Source organism: Lagopus muta, chromosome 2 (assembly GCF_023343835.1).
Source record: "Lagopus muta isolate bLagMut1 chromosome 2, bLagMut1 primary, whole genome shotgun sequence".
In the NCBI taxonomy this organism is placed as follows: Eukaryota; Metazoa; Chordata; class Aves; order Galliformes; family Phasianidae; genus Lagopus; species Lagopus muta.
In genome coordinates, this window is record NC_064434.1 from 78862253 (window position 1) to 78878135 (window position 15883).

General features: G+C 39.0%; 1 protein-coding gene across 7 annotated transcripts in view; it reads left to right on the plus strand.

The window, feature by feature from the left end:
- The window catches only part of BIRC6 (baculoviral IAP repeat containing 6), a 167700-nt gene that overhangs the window by 132237 nt on the left and 19580 nt on the right, over positions 1–15883 (plus strand). For all 7 annotated transcript variants that reach the window (XM_048938004.1, XM_048938007.1, XM_048938008.1 and 4 more), the window contains exon 66: positions 9529–9739. In XM_048938004.1, the coding sequence (XP_048793961.1) occupies positions 9529–9739 (211 nt within the window). The remainder of the gene's footprint in view (positions 1–9528; positions 9740–15883) is intronic.

Consider the following 15883-nt stretch of genomic DNA (forward strand, 5'->3'; position numbering starts at 1 on the left):
GCATTTTTGCCAGCCATAGACAAGAGAATGCATGCTGCCCTTATCAAAATTTGCACCAGCAAAGGTGACCCACTTTTACAGCTGCTGTGACAGCATCGTTGCTAGGAAAACATTGCCCATGCAGTCCATCTTTCACCAGACCACACAGGGGGAAGTCAGAAGGTGCCAAATTTGGACTTAAAATGGTTGTGGTAGGACAGTTCAGCCAAAACAGGCATTATGCTCCACAGTGTGCAAGCTGCTATGGGGCCTGGCATTACTATGTTGGAAGATAAAGGTTGTCATCTTCTCTTGTCTGACTCCGGAAGTTGGAGACTTCAGCTTAGTCAGTGTTGTAATGCAGCAGTCAGAGTTGATGCTTTGACCAGGTTTCAGGAAATCTGGAAGGACCCTAGTCCTTTCCTAGCTCACACAACATTGCACATCACTTTACCTGCTGAGGGGCTGTGTCTTGATATTCTTTGATGGGGAATTCACATGTTGCCACTCCATGCACTGCTGATTTGACTTCAGCTCCTAGTGGTGACACCAAGTCTCATCACTGGTAATGATAGGATCCAAGAAACTGTCACCTTCAGCACTGTAAGTAGGTCTTGACAAACTTGGATATGATGTGCTTTCTGTTCCTATGTGAGCATCTGTGGGACACATCTGGTGCCAACTTTGAGATACTCCAATGTTGCCACTGTCATTTGCAGTGCATTGGAGGTGATATTCAGTTCTGTACACAGTTCCCAGGTCATAGTCCACCAGTTTGCACAGCTGAGCTGATTGAGACAGTCTTCATTTCACAGTGTGACAACTGTGCATGGCCATCTGGAATGCAGTGCATCTTCTGTGTCGCTGTCACCACTGCTGAAACACGACCCACCACCTCACTGCTCACATCCACTGTTTGGTCTCTGTAAACTTTCAGCAAGCCTTGATGAATGTCAGTGGGCACCATTTTTCCCAACAGAGCAGCAATTCAGTGACACGCCTGTAGTTCACTTGCACATCATGTCTGACTGTCCCTCTGCTGCAGTCTGTCACATGGCAACAAAATGTAACTGAATATTGCTGGGAAGGTTCAACCTCTACAGCCACACCATCAACAGCAGCCTCTGACATAGTGGGCCAATGTAATAACATGGAAGGCATTACTTTTGGAGCAGCCTTTGAATTAATAATGAAACTTTTTTCACCCTTTGTCCAGCTATAAAAACCTAATTCTCATGCATTCTCTGAATGTCTTTTGTATAATTTTTTTCTTCTTTCTTCCCTGTATTTCCTTGCTTTATCTGTGTTTGTATCATTTTATATTGATTCTGTAACTTTACTGTGATGCTTCCTTATACTTGTTTTTTACGTTTGGATGCAAACATCATTTGGTTACAGCTTTATCGTTTACTTACTTTTCTGCATGTTTTATTGCTTTAAAGAATTGGTACTGGGGGAAGTGCGTGGACCTTTGGGAGGGGAGATTTTTGGAAGTGCAGTGGGACTGGATCCGTTAGCAGTATGAATTTCCTCTGTGCAGTACTCTGGTTAAATCCTTTCTACACTGATACTTGCTGGACCATTTAAACTCAAACAGAAAAAGACCAGAAAAAGTGAATATGACATTTTTCATTTTTAGTTCTCATTAATTATTCTTATTTGATGGTTCTTGTTGCCTCCAAGAAACTTCTCTTTATTACCTGACCACCTATTCATGATTATTTGGAGTATTAACTAATAGCAGAGAACGGTGTCTGTCATTGATTCCTGGTTCCCAGGGACATGAGTGTGACGTGGAAATAGCACTATTTCTAATGTTGTGGACCATGCGTGGTTCTGGTAATCATGCTTACAAAGCTGCTTCCCTTGTATGTCTTTCATATCTGTTGTGTATCCCTTGTATGTCTGCCATATCTTGCCCTTTCAAAACAGGAAATTGTCAGTTGCGTTTGCTCAGCTGTACGCACTGGCTTCATGCAACAATGCCTCGTGCTTTTCTGGCAAAGGTTTGTTTTCTGCGTTCATTGATGTATTCATATCAAGATTTTTAAGTGAATAATGTTATTCAATTTCATTTGTAAGTAAAACCTTCCTGAAAAAATCTATCTTCACCAGAATCAATTATGCTTTAAAAGTAAATGAAGCAGAACTTAAGAGCATTGGGCTGCCCTCTGAGCAGCATTCCTGCCCAGACTCCAGGCAACTGACAGACCAACTAGCTTGAACAACACATGTTGCTTCTTGGAGTTGAAATGCACAAGTTCCCTTTCCTGCAGCAGTGAACCTGTTATTTTTTGCTAGTTTCCCAGAGCAGGCGTGTGAGCGCTGCGATGCTGGGGCAGACCATGCTTGTAGCCCGGTGCTTTTATCACCGGTAGTGGGCAGTAACAGTTGCCTGTGGGAGAGCACAGCAGTGGAGCTGACCTGTAACTGCTGTGCTGCTAATGCCGTTGTGTGGCCAGGGCTTGTGTCACCTCATTTATGAGTCCTCGGTGCCCAGTTCTTACATTCTTACATGAATTTACCCAATTACTTCTAAACCTGTAATAATATTTCTGCCCCAGCATTTACTGCTAAGCTCTTACAAAGCCTAACTGTGAAGCGTTGTGTAACACATCCTGATGTTCCTTTACAATCTGCAGCCTTCTCATGGCATTCCAAGTTCTTTCAATGTGTAGATCGGTCCTATTCACGTTTTCTTTACCACTGATAATTTTGAAAAACTTTATCATTTGCTTCTTTAGTCTCTGGGGCTGCAAGGTCTTCATTTCATTTAAGGTAGTGCAGAAGCTCTCCTGCTGCACCTTCAGTTTTTCAGTTGCCTTTTATCCCTTTTCCAGTTCCGTGCTGTCTTTTGAGGCAATGGAGAAATGCACATGTGTTGAAGTCACACTACTGTTTGAATGCCATTTCAATAGGTTATTTCTGATTTCTTTCAGTTTTCTCATATTTGGTTTCTTTTCTTTTTTTTTTTTTTTTTTTTTTTGACTGCTACTGCTGACCCCATAGGAACAAGGTGCTTTGAAGAAGGCTGAATTTGAATAATAATCATCATCATGAACTTGGAGCCTGCATATGTTAGGAGACCCACCATTACTGCGTTGTTTCACTGTGCTCTGATAGAGGGTTTGTAACTCCTGAGCTGGAAGTAAGCTTCCAGCATGAGGCTTCTCCCCCTCCTCCTGCTGCAAGGGGACTCATCTCTTCTGATGCCCTTTTTTTTTTTCTGATGATCAGAAATGGTACCATGAAAATGTTTATGCCATTCTTATACATGGAAAAGCAAAGAAAAATAAGAGTAATTAAATGATTACAAGATGACAATGTTTAGAAAGCTTTTATTTTTGCCCTAAGGTTAATGTTTCCTTTAAGATATCTGATTTTGAAATATTCTGCAGGCAATCTTTTTTTCTGTCAAGATGTAACAGAACATAGGGTGCTAATTAGGCCTATTATAAAAGAGGCTTGCCCTGGGTTGCTTGTGAAACAGAAAATCAAGAGGCAGCAGAGCATGACGTACGTGGAACTGACACTATTGCCTGCAGCATGGACTGCATTCATAGATCGTATGTTTGAAAAGATGCAACAAAGGGGGATGAGGAGCACCTGCACTTGTAAAATCTGTAGGAAAAGGAAGTGGGGCCCTCCTGGAAGCACCGTGTCTGACATGGATGTCTGGCATTGTCTGTGATTGCAAGGCTGTATGACGGTTTGAACTGAAAATACAAAAGCAGTGGTTTTTTGTGTGGCTTTTTTGAGGAGTGGCATTTTTTTGCTGCTGAAAATCTTTAGTAGTTGAAGGAGATCCTGAAAAACTTAATTTAAACACAGCTATGCGTTTTAGGCTTGTGAATAACTGCTAAGTGCACCCTCAGTAATTATATGGCATATTTTAGGAATGGTATAAAGTTGAGAGAATCTCTAAGTGATGTGAAGGTTAATAAAAATACATCAGTGGCAGATGTGTGTTGTACCGCAGTTATGATCTTAACATTGAGCTTCGAGGTTTTCAATAAGAGAAATGACAATAACCTTATTTACTTCTATCTTTTTAAATTGAGGAGACCAATGTCTTTTTAACTTTGTTACTATTTTAAAAAAAAAAAAAAAAACAAAAAAAAACCCTGTTTCTTGGAGTGCAAAAGTGTTCTGTGGTTGGGTTGTTTGGTTTTGTTGGTAATTGGATTCTTTTGTTTTGAATGCAGTGTAGCAAACCTTGAGCCTTTATGCCTGATGTAAATAGAAGAGTGATAATAGAGTTGTTCTGTGTAAATATTGGTACCTTTCTTGCATATTAGTTGAAATGGAGGCAGAGTTTTTATTTCTGGACAGGAAGGTAAAGAACAAATACTTTTTGTCTTTATAGGAAGATGTGAAGTCTAATTTGTTTTATCTTTTAGGGGAAAAGTAGATCCAAATCAAATGAGGAAGTGAGACACAGAGGAGGCTTTTGGGTCTCTGAAAAGTGCCCCATGCAAGAAGCAAAGTTCTTAGTATGGGAGATGAGAACATTACTGTAAAAATCAGAATTCAAATTTATCATGGATTATAAAAGTCATTTTGTTCAAGTTTTAATCTGTTTTTTCTCCTCTCTTGGTCTATTAAATGCAAGCCATACTACTTGCAGGAATTTTAGGTTTAACCTCATATTTCTTGTTTCTAGTCTGTGCATTCTGTACAGAATGCCCTTCTCCTTTCTGTTGTTTCCTTTTAAACATGGCTCATGGCTGCTGTAGGAACTGCAGGAAGTTGGAAGGAGTGCCTGGTGCCAGCACAGCCTTGTTTCCTTCAGCAGTGGCAACAGGATATACTTTCCTTGTGCTACAGAAGCCAGAAATGTGTACATCATGTGATGCACTTAAAACCAGTTTGGAGGGGTTTTGGTTTTGTTTAGGTGGTGGTTGTTCCACAGGCGTCTGTTTTGCCTTGTTTTACATTACCCTTACAAGCACTTTGGGGTAGAAATTCCTGTTTTAGTCATAGTGAGAATCGCAGTGGGAATACGTTCACATTAGATCCCTATAAAGCACAACTTGTCATCATTTTCTTAGAAATTCTCTATTTTTTCAATCTACTGTAAAGTGTGAACATTTTTAATATAGTGCATATACTATACTAATCATTTCTTTTATTATAAAATAAATATGTTTATTCTTTGTATTATGTTTTAAATGTCCATTGCAATGGAAATAAGCTTTATAATCTTACTCATACCCAGTTAAGTTGTACTGAGGTTGTTAAATGAATTGCAGAAAAATTTATTGCTGCTCAGTATTATCTATTTAATGGGCCATTAGGCCTGGCTATTCTTTGTTTGAATATTGTGTAATGTTAAAAGAAAGCAAATGCATTAGAGCCACAGGGGCATTACCTTGTTACAGATACCTACATAATTTGAGGCAATACCTTGATCCTATGAAGCTACCTGTCCTCACGTGCTTTTTCATATATTGAGGTTATAATTGCATATGGGTAGACTTAGGTCTTTTAAGAAGTAGAGCTGTATCAGTGATGCATCAATACATGTGGAAGGCAATCCAAATCTCTTAAAATCACACACAGTTTTTTTTGAACCTAAGTCAGTTATTTTCCAGGAATAGTTGGATTGTGTTGAGAACTCTTCAGCGATGTGGTAGGTGCTTTCATATCCCGCAACCTTTTGGTATTTGTGAAAGATGGGCGTTTTCCAAAGACAGATGCTCAGTACCTTCTGACAGTGGAGACTTCTTAAAATCACTTCAGTTTCTTCACCCCTCCACCAGCCCCCAGTCAGAACTGCTCACTGCTGAGGTACGAGGGAAGCTTGGTTTTATGAATTGCCATTTTTGACCTGTTTTTAGGCTTCTTTGCCTTTCAAAATTGCAAATACTGCAGCAGGAGACTAACAGATATTTGTGATTATTGGATAATATTTTTGGTGCTGGAATAGCAGAGAATCCTGGGTAATGTATCCATCTGTCATTTATTACCAAGCCAAGAATTTCAATCTCCTGTTTTCATTTTCTTAGGAATGCAGTGTATTTGCTGTTTGGTATGCTCATGTATGTGCCCATGTAACTTAAATGCTGTTTGTGCTGCCTTATACAAGTGAAGCACCCATATAAAAGTAATTCTGATATATTTAAGATGTACTAATACTATTCAAATTATAGCATCTCTGAGAGCAAAACTACTTATTTTTATTTTCTGATATGTAGAAAAGAAAATCCAACACAAGAAGACGCTGTATTTAACATCAATAAAATGTTACTGTAAACTTGTATTGCCCAATTCAGTAATACAGAAGACAAGTTCCATGTGTTCCCAAGGTATGCTGCAATGCTGCAGCAGCAGTGGCTTACTTTGTAACACTTGTTCTTCACTGGTGTTTATATTTGCTTAAAAGCCAAATTGCTGTGATTATGGACAGAGAGGTACAGGTACATAAGGATGGAAGTCTAAAGGTACCGTTGCTTCTATTTGATGGAAATGGGATTTCTTAATTTTCAGATTTGCATTGTATGTTTTTCTCCGCATTACTACATGGAGAAAATCTGAGTCCTTTTAATTTTGGTTCCCTTAAAGGACTTAAATACAGGATCTAAATGACTTTCCTTTTTTTTTTTTTTTTTTTTTTTAAAGAGCCATATAATTTGTATTTCTGAAGTACTCTCCCATCTACACAGCTAATGATATCTAAAGGAAAGACATGTATCTCATGGATCCCAGCTAACTTAGTATGTTGCAAACTCTAGGAGCAATGAAGATGATGCTGGAGCCCGGGTGCTCCAGGCTGACCATAGAGGCTTTGCTGTGCTCTGTGTCACTGCTGGGAGATTCTGTGGCCACATGAGTGCATGTTGCTGGTCCAGGCAGCAGAGGGTGGACACAGCAGCAGAGCTGGGCCAGGTGGCTCCTTTACAGAGAAGCATTGTGTACTCCTAGTGGCTTAAGCATGGTGACTTAAAAATGGAGCATAATCCACTTGGGAACTTCTAATTATAAATAAATGTCGAGATTGTGAGTCATCTTATTTCAGAAAACAGATGCTGCAGTCAGTTTGGCATCTTCTTTCAATTGTAAGTGAACGAGGCACAAGGAATAGAAGAACTGCCCAATAAATATAATGAACAGCAGTTTGCCGATTTTGAGCTCTTTACAGCAAGTTTTACACTCACCCAGATATCCAGTTCTGAAGAGAGAAAATTTTCCTCTCTGTTTGGTTTTACACTGGGGACTACGGGGAATTCTTTTCTGGTGTTTTGGACAAGCATACTTGCACAGATCATAATCTTTACTAAGTATAATGAACAAAAGTAGAGTAAGACACAGTGAGAACAAGGAATTGAGATAGAAGAGTCTAGAAGGCAGTATTTTAAAAACAGTGATAAACATGAAAGTAAAAAATAAAACTAAAAAATGGTAGCTGTTCCCTAAAAGTAGAGTGTTTAAATTGAAACCAAGCAAATGTTTTCATTTGCTTCACAAGGGAACAATTGCAAAGCAGTGTAAGTTAGTTGAACCTGATAAAAACATAAATTCTGTCCTTTCTTCCTAGAAGACATTTGTGTGTTAAAGTTAATGTCAGTTCAGTTTCTCTCACAGCAGTGAATTTGAACGTAGCTCTCCATCCAGCCAAGGAGGAGAGGGCAAACAGGCACTGAAGGATTTGAAATGATGTTTTCTGGCCTTGTGAAAATTTGTTGGTTAAATTAAAGAAAGAGCAAAGCTTTCCAGGAGTGAACTGCTGTGGTTATCAAAAGGTTGGGGTTTATCCTTTCCCCAGCTGTCTGACAGCAGACTGCTGTTTGTATGTTTCAGCACTGCAGGCTGGAGGTGGACTTTGAGGAGGGATACACCAGGGCATTTTATCTCATCTCTTTGTTTTCCCCTCACGCTTTTTCTCCAGGAGCCCAGATGTACCAGCCCTTCACAGACCTCTTCACCTCAGACCTGTTCTTGTTGCTTTACTGAGCATTTTACATTTGAGGGATTTTTCAGTGGAGCAGTCTTTATTCACTGCAGAGTAGGCTGTGAGCATAAGGAATGAATGTGTGTTTTATATATATATTATGGAAAATAGGAAGGTGATTTTTTCAAATGCCAATGTTTAAAATCATTGGGGTTTGATTTAAATATGATATGTTTAAGCACAAGGTGTTTTCAGAGCTGTGATACCAGACCTGACGGATTAATGCTTTGTTTCAATAAATCCTCCTTCTGTTCAACCAAAAAAAATTTTGCCCAGTCAAGTGTTTGGGGTGTTTCAGTAGTTTCAAAATACAAATGGCAAACTTTAATCAAAGAAGAGGGAAGTCCAGCTGAAAACTTGGATAAACTTGCACGTTGCATTTTAGTTGGCTATTTATCCTGAGCCATCATGCTGCATTTAGTGCTAAGGGATTGGTAATGGGACGTGAGAGTTTGTGATATGCTGTAGCTTGGAGGGTGAGATGTGCTAAATGAAACATTAAAGAGTTATTCTGTGCTTCATTCTGTCCTAATGCAAGTTGTCAGTTAATTTTTGTGTGTGTGTGTTGGAAAAAGCAGAAATGTATTTTATCAAACTCAGTCATTTGTAAACACTTTGAACTAGAGCAATGGCTTTTTTTCTGCAGTTAGGTTAAAAATAGTATGTCCTGGGGACAGAGGAAGCAGCTGTGTTAAAGTATCTGAGTATTGCTACATTTTCAGGATTTCTATTAATGATATAAAGTCAGTTGAAATGACATCCATTGCATATTTGTCCAGGCAAGTGGAAAAGAAAAACAAACAATGTGGTGCTAGAGAATCCATTAGAATCATGAGTGTCTCTGCATGTCTTTCCTACTTAGAAGAGCTGATAGCTGTGTACTGCCTCAGTTACTCTTCTCATTCGGAGCAACACTAGAACAGTGAACTTTGCCTTCTAGTATATATTCTTATTCATCCTTTTGGTTTGTAGTTCACAAGTGTGCAGATAAAATATGCATCCTTTTCAAATAGTGCATGCTCTGAAGAATGCATAATTGTTTTTTAAGGTGATGTTAATTGGAAAGGAGAAAAGCTAGACCTCTGAGCAGGTAAATTTATTTCATGACTGTAAATATTCCTGCAGTAATGCAGACAAATTTTCCCAAAGGAGAATGTAACTATAGATAAAAATGGATGATACTTAAGTCTTTCTTTATTAATGCTTATGCTATTAGAATGCCAAATGCTGCAGTGCTACACTATATAGCTTTTCACTTTGTCTGGGAGTAAAAGGTTAGAGTTTCTCCCCTATAGATATTTGTTTGCCATCTCTGCCAGCATACACCATGAGCCAGGTTTGTGTAATAAGCTTCCAGAAAGTAATTGTTGGTGTGCTAATCTACTGTGTACTCATTAGCACTTTTTCTTTTGTCCTCTTGTGTCTTTTGCTAACCTTTGTTTTCTAGGTATCTTCCCAATTTATTCCGGACAAGTCAATTAAAACTTAACATAAATTTTAAATGACTGTTACAAAATACCATGTTATATAACTGTCATTAACATTTTAATTAGTTTTATATAGTTTTAGTAATAAATGTGAATTGTTTTTTCTCCTAGTTTTGGATATGGCCCGACACGTCCCTCTCTACCGAGCCCTGTTGGAATTACTCCGTGCTATCGCATCTTGCACGTCAATGGTGCCATTACTGCTTCCTCTATCCGGAGAAAATAGCGAAGAGGAAGAAGAACAGTTGGAGTCACAAGCTTCTGTTGGGACCTTGTTAGCTAAAATGAAGACCTGTGTAGATACCTATACCAACCGATTGAGGTAATTGTTCTCATTATCACAGCCGTTACGCCACTGTCCAGACTGAGAACATATCTTTGTCTTTACTATGTATATATTCTAATTTATTGTGTTACTTACTAGAATTTGTTTTCCATGACACAAATAAGTTGGTGGGTTTCATACTTTTTTTGGAAAGAGGACTGCTGCTTAAGAGTCTAGGAGCTTCACATTTCAAATTTCTTTTTTCAGTGAGGACTTTACATTTCCTGCTGTCAGTCTGAAAGCAGGAGCATCCTTGGAAGCTATTTAAACATGCCCATTCTGTAAAGGGTGGGATTGAGGAGGATTAAACGAGATGACATTTTCTACCAGAAATATCCCAGGTTTCTTGTATGTGCTACTGTGCTCCTTTATCCATTGAGTAAGGATTCCTCAGTGGATACCCGTTGAGTAAGGATTCCTCAGGGGATTGTCTGTCAGAGGCTAACTGGTTAGTAGAGAAGCCTTTTTGGGTTCTGTCACGAAGTGTAAGATTAAGAAGGCAAAAGACTTAGCTGTTATTTGTAGTGAGAATTCTACTGTGTACTGCAAGCCTAACATAGCTGAAGGTTTTTGACTAGCATTATCTGTTGGCACTACGTATGTAAAGAATGCTTCTGCACACGGTGATTCTACAACAGTTAATCTTTCCATTAACATGAGCTTTAGAGTGAGCTGGTATGCTGAAGATGATTTGAAATTACAAATGAATGCCCTGGAGCTGTATGTGCCAGGTTTCAAGGTCTTCTACCCTTTTCCAAGAAACTCCACACTTGACAGTTCTTGTCAAACACTCCTGCAGTCTGACAGAGCCATTAACAAACAAATGGAAAAGTGTCCAAATATCCCTTCTCTGCAGTGATGCTATCTGGCTGCATGAGGCTTGCAGTATAAAGCCATACAGGCTTGTTCTGTGCACCATACAGAGTTCAGGGGACTTCTTAAGGAAAGTTATGCAGCCAAGTCATAAATGACAGCTTGTTTCAGTAAGACCAGTCTCTTGGTACCACCCTTTATTATTGCCTTTTTAAAAAGCCAGTAATAAATACAGATTTTTCCACAGAATGTGTGAACTCAGGCTAATTGGTAGCTGCATTTTTCCTTGATGATTCTGCTCCACAGTTCTACTCTATGGTTACATGCCAGTTTTGCTTTATCAGACCTGGTATTCTTGTCCTATTATCTGTCCCAGGCTGGTTGGGCCATGGATCTTAACAACAGTAAGGTTTAGACCAGCAGTCTTTTTCCTGTTCTGTTCAGTAACAACCAGTACCTGTATTGCTAAATTGTTTTTCCCTTTCTGAATTCACTCTTGACAAAGAAAAGCTGCATGTTTTGGATAAATATAATGCCATTTTGTATAATTCTAACAGCCCAAACAACTTAGTTTTGTCTTTCTTTTGGTTCTTTGCGGTTTCTGGCTGTTCTGTTTCAAAGACCAAGCCATCTTCTCAAAGCAATTCTGAGTGATCAGATGAATTTGATCTTTGATTCTCACACTGCAGAATTCTGGCTTATCATCTGAAATTCTGCTGTTACTGAACCTAACTGTTGATTTACATGAAAGGTTGCACTTTTGTTATGGCTCACCAGGCAAGCGACAAGTGTGAGAAGACTTCGTTTAAATCAGTTGACCAAATAAGTTGGTGCTGCATGTGTTTGTTGCTTGAAGGGAACAGTCACTGGACTGGCACTCACAGAAGCAAGGAGCTCCTGCATGCTTCCCAATCCCTTGTGCCTCTGGCAGGTGCTGGACTTGGTACAGATTTCGCAACCAATTTTTCATCTCTTTCTGGATGTCTCCAGCCTTTCCGGTTTCCAGAGCTGAAGATTTGAGTATGGGGCTTTTTGTGATGGTTGAATCAGCTTTTTATGCCCTGACTGAGGGAAGTGAGAGAACTGAAAGGCAAATGCTGCAGTTCAGATTCCCATTCTTAATCTCTTAATAATTTTCTGCCACCAGCAGTTAAGAGGTTTCTTAGGTTCATCAATTGCTTCCAATATGAAGTTGGCTCATTAAGAAACAATATTCATATTTGCCTGAAAAAATGAAATGACCTCCCTAGGCATATGCTGAAATATCATGAGACAGAGATAAATACAATATCTGAAAAAGGTGTATGTAAAATATTTTTCTCCCATTGTAAACTGAGAACACGTGCCAATTAGTACTTGAAATTTTGAGCAGGAATCCTATTATTTGGAATAATTTCTAGTAGTTGCTGATGGGCTTAATTTCTTGTGAATTTCTCTTCTCCTTTTTGCCTTAGCTTTGTAGTCTTGCATCAAGCGTGTAGTACCACAGTGTGATTTTCTTGCTGACTTAATACAAGAGAAAGAGAGTAATATTACTTTATGTTCGATACCTGTCCAAGAACTTCCCACTTTTGTGGCAGTCATAGGAAGATCAGAGTCTATGTAATCCTCTTAAAATAGGAAAGAAAATTGTATTTGGCTTCTGTGTAATTCATTTCCAGTATAAATACTTTCTTGTTTTGTTAGTCTGGGCATCTGTTGGGTGGTCTCAGATATAATGGGCATGGAAACCTGTGCCTTCTCATGTTATTTCCCTAAGTTAAAGTCTAAAAAGATTCTCTGTGAGAATAGCACTTGACCATTACTCTCGTAAACTCTTTTTCATTTTGATAAAATAAAACATGGTACTAATAGTTCTTTAGTGTCATCTTAGGATCTGAAAATGAAGAATAATTCGTTGGGCATAGAATTATTGTCAGTATTAACAACTGATGATTTTTTTTTTTTAAATTGTAATTGGTTCAGTTATATTATCTATATGCCTTTTGCTCATTGGTTTAAGCATAATACTGTTTGTCTTTAAAGCTGTATAGCTGTATATAAACTGGAATGAAAATACCAACAGCCTGGACAGCCTGGAATCATTGGAGTGGAAGGTTTTCGTTCTCAGCCTTTTAGCTGAAGGTTTGCCAGCAATATAAGCAAGTGTTGGCATGAATTACTTAAATGGGACAATCTGTTGCCCTTCTTAGGTCAAATGCCATAAGAACAACATAATTATGGGAGCTGCTTTCAAAGACAACATTTTCCTTTAACTGAACAGCAGTTCTACTTGCATGTCTACCAAGCGTCGCTTCCATGTTGGAACATGACTTCCATCCAAAATTCAAAGGGAACAGTTTGGTTTTGGGTTCCAGTTAGCATTCAGTTTCATTATCTTCAAATGCCATAATACTGAACTGAAAAGTCAAGAACCTTCTGGATAATGGAGAAGATGTTTAGGAATCAGCCGCTCTCATGGCTGTTGGTCTGATAGGGAGGCAAAGCCATCACTAACTGCAGTGCTTCCAAGAGGGTTGTCCCGAAGGTGAGTTTGAGACATTTGTTCTTCTCCTGTCCTCTGCTGCAGAGAACTCTGTGCAGCAAAGCAGGCATGTATGAACAGCCATTTACTTTGTGAAGTCTGTGGCAAATGCTTCAGTTAGACAAAATAATCTGATGTCTGATTTGTGTAACGTGGAACATAGCAAGCCTATGTCTAGAAATTCCTAACTAGAAATGCTTTTACTTTCCATGACACCCAGGCCACCCAAGTGGTAACTGCTTCAGGGAGACCTGAATTCCTTAGTCTTATACACTTCTGTCATTTGTCATTCTGCTGCTAAGAGTTAATGCAGCACAGTTCCAGGATGGTCTGAAAGTATCTGACCCTGCCTGTCACTTTGCTGTTAGAGCTCTGTGTTTTTTTTGTTGTGCAGAGAAGTTAGAATATAATCGGCTGAGCCTGCGGCATTTTCTCTGCTATAACTTTTCAGTGCATTGACTGATCTTCTACAAACTTCTAAATGAAACGGTGCATTCTGCAAATGACAGTTTCCTTTCTAATCAAGTCCCAAGAATTTGGGTGTAATTATTTAATTGTTGTTTTTTAAGAGACAAAACCACTACCAGTTTTTTCTGGGGAATTCTCATGTTCAGGGTTCATGATTGGTGGCAGGGAGCAGTCCTGCAATCCTTGTTGAAATCTTCAATTTACAGTCTGTAAATACAGTGCTTGAAGCAGCTGAGGATGCGTGTGCGGAGCCATCTCAGAGGAGGCTACTAGGCTTTCTCAGTTCTATTTGCAAAGGCAGGTTCCCTTGTTTGTTTTGCCACATTTCAGGATATTGGTTTAAAAATCTGGAGGTTACTGGAAGGAATGTGCATCTATTTGGTGTCTGGCATTAGGGCTGGGTGATACCGATCTCATGGCAATTTAATCACAACAAAGTGTCCATCAGTATAAAATGGAGTAGAATTCTGTTCCAAGCAACGTCTCTGCAGTACAGAATGGTTCACTGCTTTTATTTTGTGAGTAATTTGATAAATGTATCATTCCATATTGTCACGTTTACCTCTAAGTACCTGGCATGAGTGAGTAACTCTAAGTATTGGCTTTAAAAATTAAAGTTGCCTTGGGAGTGTATCATTCATTATTCATTTAGCACGGCGTGAAAAGAAGGATGTCATCTTCCAGCACAAACTAAATTAATGGCTTAAATTATTAGCATGTACACTGCTGTCTTCTCTAGCAAATGTATTAGTTACTGTCATCCTTTTAAATATGAGCTGACAGGATATTGTCCACTTTTCCTTCAGTGGGTGAAAAACTGCAAGGCAAGTTTCTAAGTCCTAATTAAATATTTGGCTCTTGCTCGACTCTGAAAGTTGTAACATTTAAACAAAGGTTTGACCTGTATTAATTAACTGATGCATTTTGCTGCATATACACAATCTTGGTGGAAAGAAATGTACAGCATAACACAGACATGTAAATGTTTTCTAAAAATAGATAAGATACAGTTCAAAACAGTCAAATGATTGTATTTTCTATCTTAGTTTATTATTCATGAGTATTATTGGTTCTTCGGATACTTCGAAATACTGAAAAACTCAGAGCTCAGGATTGTGGTAACGCTGCTAGTTTTTATGTGTGCATAAATATATGTGCAGGCTGCTACAGTGCAGGAAAGATGGAAGGATCCTGCTGTATTTATCACTTCAATTTCAGTATGATCTCCTCATTCATAGTTTTGGGAGAGCGTCTGCAATTCTTAGCAACTCCCTCTCCCCAGCTGGGATCTCTTTGGCCTTCTGAGACCTGTGTATGACACACGATATGGAGAGCGGCAGCTCTGAGTCCTGGCAGGGCTGCAGCAGCAGGATAGAGTGGTGACGGTACCAAGAAGGGAGGACAATGTTTCTGCAGCTAATAATTTGTTTTGCCTGTATTACACATGCTCACAGATGGGAGAATACTTCACCTATGCGGGTTTCTTTTGTTAGGACACAAAATAATATCATGTGTTTGAGATTATATTAAGATATAGGTTTAGGGACCAGAAAATGGTCTTCTGTATTGCTGTAAATTTGTCCTGAGAGCAATGTGCCAACACTGCCCTGAAAGTCCTGCTTCTGACCTCCAACATCAAACCCAACAGAATCTTGTTACAAGTATTTCTTTCTCAGGCTCCATGCAGGAGACCGCTAGGCCTCAGCAGGCCACAAGGTACTCCAGTGTTCCGTGTTTAGTTCTGGGTGTACTGAGTCCCCCGTTCATCAGCTGTATGTGAACCCCATTCAACTTTCCACATTTTGAGCTTTACGTTACGTTTGTTTCATGCCTTTTATAGCCATTTCAGGATGGAAATCGTTTATGTTTCCTGGGTTTTCCACGCCAGGGAGTGTGAACATTCTTGTTGTTACCTAAGGTGGGTGCATGGACCAGATGCACACCTCCAGCAGCAGTTCCAGAGCTTCCATACGAGATTTAACCTTTTAGTGTACCTAATCTATTTTTTAATTGCATTCATTAAATAGTCATAATGAACTATTTTATGAGGATGTGATTTTTGAAAGGGCTGCTGTGATCTTCTGCTGTAAAATAACCTTAAAGTCAGCTATAATAGTGCACAGACAATGAAATTCATTTCTGTCTCAGGAGGCAAGTGATGACAAAACTCTGTGAACTTCAAAAATTGTAATCAGTGTATATCAGAAAGTCTATACCACTGGGGAATCCTTGACAGACTTCCCCATCTGGAGACTAGGGAATTGTTTGATTTACCATATGTTGATTGTAAATAAACTGCAAACCTAAAAATCACTGTTAATATCTCCAAGTAATTG